General features: G+C 39.6%; 1 protein-coding gene across 1 annotated transcript; it reads right to left on the bottom strand.

Moving 5' to 3' along the window:
• Positions 1 to 1,935: 1,935 nt before the first annotated feature.
• On the bottom strand, positions 1,936 to 5,942 carry LOC140165839 (uncharacterized). Its single transcript, XM_072189163.1, has 4 exons — positions 5,846 to 5,942; positions 4,773 to 4,934; positions 4,399 to 4,648; positions 1,936 to 3,498 (listed from the first exon to the last, which is right to left on the bottom strand). The coding sequence occupies exons 1-4, from the start codon at positions 5,910 to 5,912 to the stop codon at positions 3,426 to 3,428; spliced, it is 552 nt and encodes a 183-aa protein (XP_072045264.1). The 5' UTR covers positions 5,913 to 5,942; the 3' UTR covers positions 1,936 to 3,425.
• Between the last annotated feature and the right edge of the window lie 2,743 nt (positions 5,943 to 8,685).

Here is an 8,685-nt window from a genome sequence, read left to right as displayed (position 1 = left end):
CACACCAGTAGGGTATTCCTTATTAATCGCACGTTCAAGCAAAAACGCCTTCAACATACTCAAAGTTATATGTCATAGACTTAGTCATGCACTGGGAAAGATCCCCTGCAATTGGCAAGAAGTAAACACACAATAGACTGAAAATAATATTGCAGTCTGGAGGTTTTGCCAATTATTGAGACATGGACTACGGCTTGGTTTTCCCCATTAATTGTCTATTCATTGTATATAATTGTGTTTTAAGTCGAAAAGGCTTTTGAGTGTTATGGAGATGCCTTACACACTAGTGGCTATACCCAACCAGACAGCTAAGATTTCTATAATTTCTAATGAAACAAATATTATCTTTTATCAACAAAGTGGTAGATTCCCGTGTAGATTTTGACTAGGCAACAGGGGCCTTTTGGGCGTAAAATCGAACGACATTGTGTCGTTTATTTTTGCCTATTGACCGTGAAGTTTGACTCCACTTTAAAACTTTATGCAAGTTCATAACCAAGCTCGGTGTAATCAGCAGCTCCAAGGCCATGAATGGCTTACCTGGGAATAGGGTACGATGGGAAAAATCCCCTCAGACATACATTAAACATAAAACAAATATAACTAAAATAGAATAAGTTTATTTCCATGTTCTGCTTCAACACACACATTAAATTCTGACATGGTAGGCAATTGAAACCTTGTAGTAATTTTGTCTAAACTTTGTGGTAATTGACCTCGGCAATATTATTATTAATATCGGTGTTCTTGAACTTTACTTTCTATTTAAAGACGAGCAAGTGAAGAAACTATGACGAAAGTAAAACGTCAATTTAAATATTTAAACGTTCTGGAGCGGTTATTACATTTAGAAAATTAGCGCTTAACGCAATTTTTTTTTAATATTTCTTCTCCTTCTTCTTTTTCTTCTTCATTTTTTTCAAAAGAACAAACTATTCGAGCTCAAAAACAAGTCAAACAAGTGATTGTAACAACTGCTGGGCTCTTTTAAAACAATTTGAAATGATTAAAAGTTTGTGGACACACAATTTGAAAAGTAGACACCGTATTTTTACCCCACTGTCTGTACTTTAATAGTTTGAACATTTTAATGAATGGTGACGTTCATATCCTAATGTAAATTCAATGCATATTGAGCCTCTCCATTCACTAACATTTTAAAACTATTAAAGTAAGAACAGTCCGGTGATAATGCGGTGTCCACTTTTCAAATGTTGTGTCCACTTTTCTTCAATAATTTCAAATGGTTTTAAAAAGGTCCAGCCTTTGTTACCATCGGTTGTTGTTTTGTTTTGTAACGCTAATAGTTTGTGTTCCTCCCCCCCCCCTCAAAAATATCCACACGGAAACGGACGGGGACGTGAAACATTCTGTTTTACTTGGCCACCCTAGCTAACTGATCTTATCATACCACTAAGGGAAACATCAAAGAACACCGCTATCCTGATATATTTTCGTATCTAGTCAGTGAGTGCGTATTTTACGCTTTATATCTAGTCAGTGAGAGCGTATTTCGCAAGCCCGATACGCGTGTACGGCGAGGTACGCGTATAAAGGCGATTCGCGTAAACCGGGTGCGTAAAATGCACGCAATCTGTAATACGCGGAACAGTCATCTATTTTTTGTAATGTTTTTCCTATTTAAGCTTATTTAGCAGCAATTAAAATGTTTAAAAACGTAATTATTTCAATATTTAGAATGACTTAGTGGTATGATAAATTCGTTATTGGTTCAGCGTCGGTATGGTACGTGTGGTACGCGCGAAGTGTCATACTGGGTTCAGCCTTCGGCTTCACCCAGTATGACACTTCGCGCACGATAATTTCCCGTACCATACCTCCGCTTCACCTAATAACTAATATTCTCACTCCATATACTCCTGATTGGTGATCTTCGGACAAAATTTTCTCTCTGTTCCTTGCCTCACAACATCATTTGGTGAACACGCTTTTTACTGCACCTACATTTTGGAAATCAATACCCTTTGTTCTTTGCCAGTCCACCAGACACTTAACATCCATCAAACATTTTTAAAAGACTCGAGACTTTTTTATTTATTAAATATCACATACAATGAATAGATGATATTGTTTTCTCTTATCATGGTCTGGGGTTAATACACATTACTTATTGCATTCTATGTTTTCATGTTTCATGTTCAGCGCCTTGGCTGTATAGTGGTGGAATGATTATGCTTAATTAAAAATAAACACATTATTTACAGTTTCCTAAGACTATTAATTAGAAATACATCTTGATTACAATTCTGTAATACTTAACAAAACGAGACTTTAATACGTTGACACCACATACTGACAAGGTGTGGTTCACTTGTCACCCCTTCTTGATTTGGGATTCCCATGGTGGTTCCAATTCAGACGACCTTGGTGCTAATCCCGGGGTGACATTTAAGTTTGGCACTCCAAAGTATGATGGTTTGGGGTTCTAATCTCAACGTCACCCGGGGACGTCTAATTTGGATATCGAAATGAGTGATATGGTTGATCACTTTATTGATTTGGATTTCCATTTCAGATGTTTGAAATCCTATACCTAATTTGCTTGGGTTTCCAGTTTGAACGTTTCGCCTATATACGCCTATTAGAGACTTTGTTGGTTTGGGTTTGAAACTTAGACTCCGGGGGACGTCTTATTAGTTGGAACCCTAAACCAAGCAGGTTTGAAAAGTCGAACCCATAACACTCTACACTTAGATACAATAGTGTTTAAATGATTGTTTAAAACTAAAAGCTTATCTCGGCGACTCTGGCGAATAAATTTGATGAGAATTTGTGCTTTTATTACAGTGGAACTGGTGTAGTTTTACTTTTTAAAAGACGTGGTATATCTCATTAGCGATTCACTAAACTACGTTTGGCTTTCCAAACCACCAATAACACAACGACTGGACGTCCCAGCTTAAAAATAATTTAGGGTTTAAACCTGGAATTGCGATTTATAAGCAAAACCCAAAGGCATTAAAATCGATGGGAATTGTAATATATTTAGGTTTCGAATGTTCGTCTTTTGATGTGTTTGGTGTAGTAAATTCCAATGCATATTCACGGGACTAAACGATACTGGAGATCCTATCAGTATTATCTTCCTGGTCATGCTTGTGTATGGATAAATTTTGGAATGTCCTAACTCCTAATAACAAACTGTTATAGCCAAGGTGCGTTTGATAATTCTCTTACACGTCAGTGAGTCCAGTGAATTTTGTTTGTTTGGTGGTTTTTTTACTTGATTGTCTTTTATATAATTTGTTTTAGGGCATTTATGGATCAGTTCACTTCACTGCACTGACACCGTTTTTGAACCGAAATGTCCGAAGTGCGTAAAAATGACTTCAAAGGCGTTCCATTTTACATTCTACATGATTAGAATTCACGAGTCCCCTCTTTTCAGATAGAAATCGTCAGTCCTAGTAGTCGCTTGTCATTCTACTTTTTGTCTCGTAGCCACCTCCGGATGCTTGGTCGCCTCCTCCAAATTTCCTGATCAAAATGGAAACAGAGAACATTTTTATATATTGCTATAAACTGACACATTCAATCCTACATGGTTACAAACGATTTGTTTTTAATTCTATTTCTTATCATTTTAGAACACGTTTCAACTGACCAGTAGTGTGCCAACGAATGGACCCAAAAGGGCGCACACCACTAAATAATGCCTCCCATTGAAACATACGTAAAATTAATGCTACAAATCAATTTCCTTTTGTATTTCTCTGCATAATTTTCCATAGACCTATCATTTAGGTGTGTTTAAATGTTCCATGTTTGGTGAATTTATGTTGTCTCTCATTTTTATAATTAAAGACAGAGATAAAAAGAATTTATCGCGTCTGATGTCACTGTCAATTACGATCCTTGATTGGTTTACATAGGCTAATAGCGCGTAAAAGGAAGACCGATCTATCTGGTGCTGATCGGAGAAAAGGAATAGCAGCAAATGGCGAAAAAATACGTGCTTTTACAAGGCAAAAAGCAGCTTTTCTAGGCATTGTTGACATGGTGCCTTCGCCAAAGAAAGTTTCCTACTATCAAGACCTAACTTTTGAGATGGTTTGCATGTTTGAAGGTGCAAAATTAACAATAAGGCGCCCGGTTATACCGCCGCGTTCAGCAAGTCATCATCACGACATTTGTAAACAAACCGTGCTCGAATTTGATTGACAGATGACGTCAGACGCGATAAATTCTTTTTATCTCTGTCTTTAATTATAGCATTGTTCTTATGGTAGACATCTGTTTGCTCGACATTCCACTTGTTCAAACCGGTAAACTCTTATCCTAATACTACTACCATAAGTAATGCGGTCTGTGTTGTTGATTGGGCTTTGCATGTCGAACAAGTAGAATGTTGCACAAGCAGAGGTTTGCGATTCTTACTTCTTAATACCGCAGCCACAGCAGATCAGAATAGCAATAAACCCCAAACCTCCTAGCGACCCTCCAATAGTCGTGGTTTCCTTTTCATACTTGGGTTGCTGACCATGTGGCGCCGGGTAGCCGTGATGATTGGGCGCTGCCGGATAACCAGCCGGTGCGCCCGGAACCATTGGCGCTTGAATTACAGGAGCCATTACTACAGGAGCAGGGACAAATGCCGGCGCCGCTGCATTCAGGTAGCTATTCGGATCTGTTGAAGAAGATAACAAACCAACACGGAAATTAATAAAAATCAGAAGATCTTCTAGAAACACTGATCTCTTAACGTTTCCAAAATACCTGTCACAAAATCCCTTTAACTATCGATTACTCACGTATTCCAGCAGCATGCATGTTGCCCATTTGCATTTGCATGGCTGCGTCACCTCCCATTACGTTGGCGACGTCAACCAAGGTGGCGGGTCCCTCTCCTGTACAGGAGTTATATCGGCATGGCGCTTCGTCGACACCTTCACCGAGACAAGCTGTAATAGAAGCTGATAGGAAGGGATTCATATAAGTTTTAGCGTTTGACCTGCTACCACGAAATGAGCGTAAAGTCGCAGAATGGTAGGTTCAAAACCCCCTGGCTACTTCGTTGGTGTTCTTTGTTTCACACGCACCTGTTCAAGCCAGTGTGTCTGTATGTCCTTTGTGAATGGGGCACAATGGGTGGACAATTTACAAAGGATATACTACTGGCCTGTACAAGTGCGCAAACAAAGAACATCGACTCAGTCAGCCAAAATGTCTCAAAACTACTAACTTGCGACTTTATACTCATTTTGTTGTAGCAAGTCACATTATGAGTTTTACACAAATGCTGTTTCACACATCTGTTTCACACATACATGCCCCCCCCCCCCCAATGTAGTTTAGTTGTTCTATGCCTTACAATAGTATTGTTTAATATTCTTACAAAAAGTACAAACGAATACATCCCCATCCACCCCCACATTCACTCACACCTGACCCCACTACTTATAAAGACCTTGAAACACGGATCTTAGGATATCCAACCAAGGACCTAAACGAGACGAGGACGTTATGCACCTGGCACGCTGCGCCTATTTTGCTACCGGAAATTGTAACAACAGTACGAGGTATTGCTTCTCTTAGGATGAAACGTTTGAGTGATTTCTTTTTATTTTCTTTAATTATATTTAAAAAGTTAAACGACTGCTTTTGAAGCAGTGTAGTTTCTGCCAGCACTTGCCCAAGCCCGCGACACTCCGGAGCTAGTCTCCTACACAATCAGTTAATTATGTGGTCCTGACACTCGTCGTTCATACAGTCTGGCCTGAGACTAGGCAAATGTGACTCTTGCACTGTCTTCACATCGGTATAGGCTGTTTGCACGTTAATTGTACGAAGTGTCTCATCTCATTGTATAAGATCTTTGACTTACCTGGGTCATTTTCTCCATATGGACAATGGCGTGTTCTTGTGCATTTTGATGTCATTGGTCCACACATTGACCACACCGACCAGCTACTCCATGGCAGAAACTCTGCAGCAAAAACCAGAGTGAAAGTGAATTACAACGCTGGGCCAATCCAAGATGTGAAAAATTTAAAAATTATACTGACTGGAAGGATGTGAACGTAAAAATTGACTGAAAAAGGCTGATGTTGCATCATTATACGAAAAAGTACCCTCATGATCTGCACCGGCCCCTGGGTGTATTTCGAGAAGCTTTTAATCCTTCGTAACTATAGTAGCCGGGTCGAAGGTCGAAGGGTCGTAAATGTTAGTCATATGGGCCCCTGGAAATGAGTAACCATGGTAACTCTTTAAACTCACCGTTCTCTGTCTCGCATTTATCCGTTTCGTAGCAATCTTGAAACTCTTCCGAGTCTCCCTCACAGGTACCTAGGCTGTTGAGACACGTCCTGCCTCGCTGCTGGAAACCCTTCCCACATGATTCGGTACAAGACGTCCACGAATTCCAAGCACCCCAATCTTTTGAGGGAAATATAATTTTATTGTTATTTTTAATTTAATATCATCACAATGATTTAGATCTTTGTATTTATCTACCAACCTACCAGGTTATGCACCTGTCACGCATTTCTGCACCTGCTGCGTGACGTTCGAGAAGCCGCCAAGCATCTCCAAGCGTCTCCTATACACCAATCCGAGAAGCGTTTACTGTATTTGGCCCTCTATTGACGGCAACACAGATGTACCAGAGCGGGAGATTTAATTCGTAATTCAATACTCATGATTGTGTATTGAATATCACTGTTGTGTACAATTCCCGGGTACAATACTATATAGCACAAAATAAATAATGGATGGAACCCCCGACCTCGGGACACCGCAGTTTTACATCGGGGACACCGCAGTAATGGCGAAGTCGGATAGGTGTATAGTCAATTCGGCTTCCTCAAGACCGGAGCGCCCGCGTCTGATGCCCGCGCAATCAAATGCAGTGTATCTGTACGTAGGGTGCATGCAGTCACTTCGCGCCGCATCACGAGAATGCACCATCTATGGTAGCGCGTGTGTCACACGCGGACACACTGTCGCGAGGAAGTCAAATGGACTATAAATATGAAGGCAGTATCGATCCCTTTATTTGTATAGAGGCCCTGTATGCTTTTATCGAACAAAGGATTTGAACCGGTGTCCTTCACAGTAATCATGGCGCAGTGCAGTCCATTCAATCAAATGTTGTCATCAACCTATTTGATCGTAGTGCACTTGTTATGTGTGTGAGACGAACTGTCGCGGTAGATTGCAATCATGCTTTTGTTGAATGCGTTTGAGAAGTTCGCCATATTTTCGGTATGATACGTCATATGCACAACCTCTATACAGATGCTGTGCTTTTACTTGTGGAGGGCAGATCAATGGGCGACAATGAACGACGTTTGTTTATACGCTGGCGAAGTTACGTAATTAATCGAATTAATTACCATAACAATTTTGAACAATTTTGAACATATCGCACTACACTACAAGCAGGTTACACTCATCACCTGTGTATGTCTGCAATCATAGATTGAATACAATACTGGTCTTTTCAAAGATACTAATCTTACAGGTGCAAGTAATCAGCATGATATGGTTCATCGCAGAGGTACCGCGTGAACGTATCAGTGCAGCGCAGTATATTCAAAAATTGTTTTCACCTATTGATATGGTATTAATCCGATTATTACGTAACTTCGCCAGCGTATAGCGGCTTTCAGAGATCCGTCGAGAACCCCAAAAAATCTGTAGAAGCCACTCAAAAATGGTTGATAATCGAGGAAATAATCCTTAAACGCTATTCTTTCCAGAAATATCGACAAAATATGATAAGAAACCTGACAGGTTCCCTTTGAGGTCGCATCTAGTACAGAAAACTATATACCCTGATTTGTTTTCATATGGGTAGAATCAAAGGACAAAAGTCAAAGTCAAAGAAAGAAATCTAGTTATATTGTACTATAGGTCGCGTCTCCTATTGGATTCACCCGTGTAATACTTAGGCCCGGGTTGTATCTCTTGACATGAAAACGCAGTGCCTAACTTATAAGCTTTTCATCGTAAAAAAAGTTACTACAACAGTGAATATTTTAAAACTGCAAAAATAATGGCATTTGTGGGGAATATTGTAGTTTGAAATGACGGATCGCTGATGCCTTTTAATCATGTTAAAAACCTACCGCCTTCTGCAATTCCTGTTTCAGCGAGAATGGATCTTGCCAAGCTCTCTATATCTACCTTCGTTTTCCGTTTGACTGAAAAAGTAAAGGCATTTTAATATATTTAAAAAAAAGCAGTGGATATGAACATCTTCATGACAATAATTATTATGTCTCAGACATTCAGTCATTTTAGCACAATGTTATTCTTATGAATTCAATTAAAACTAAAAGTGTCATGATTATAAACTGTCGGCGTCCGCATACGTTTTCATAGAACATTTTAGACGATTTTTTACGATAAATACCGACCATCAAAACATATTCAACCAATAAAGTTTGGCGATTTTGTCAGTTTTTTTTATCAGAGTCCTATGTGATGGTAGTATCAGACCTGTGGTAAAGTCTGTTCACCACACCGAGTTTCTGCACCAATAAACAAAACGGTCTTGGTTGACTAAGCAATCCAAGAAAGAAAGTTTATTGCCCGTCAGACCGTCTTGAATGAAGTTAATGTTATCGTCCAGTTGTCAAATTCCGCTGATTTGACTTTAACCCAGGTATCGTCAACATATCGGTACCATTTGGATGTGGTGGCAAGCCGGGGGTAAGA

Source organism: Amphiura filiformis, chromosome 12 (genome assembly GCF_039555335.1).
Source record: "Amphiura filiformis chromosome 12, Afil_fr2py, whole genome shotgun sequence".
NCBI lineage: Eukaryota > Metazoa > Echinodermata > Ophiuroidea > Amphilepidida > Amphiuridae > Amphiura > Amphiura filiformis.
This window is presented reverse-complemented; position numbering and strand designations above follow the sequence as displayed.

Bases quoted from the DNA above. Each gene is read 5' to 3' on its own strand.
- LOC140165839 (XM_072189163.1), bottom strand. From the start codon at position 5,912: ATGTGTGGACCAATGACATCAAAATGCACAAGAACACGCCATTGTCCA. The intron at 4,649-4,772 runs GTGAGTAATCGA...CTTCTTCAACAG, and splicing joins CATGCATGCTGCTGGAATAC to ATCCGAATAGCTACCTGAAT. The intron at 3,499-4,398 runs GTAAGAATCGCA...CATTTTGATCAG, and splicing joins TGTGGCTGCGGTATTAAGAA to GAAATTTGGAGGAGGCGACC.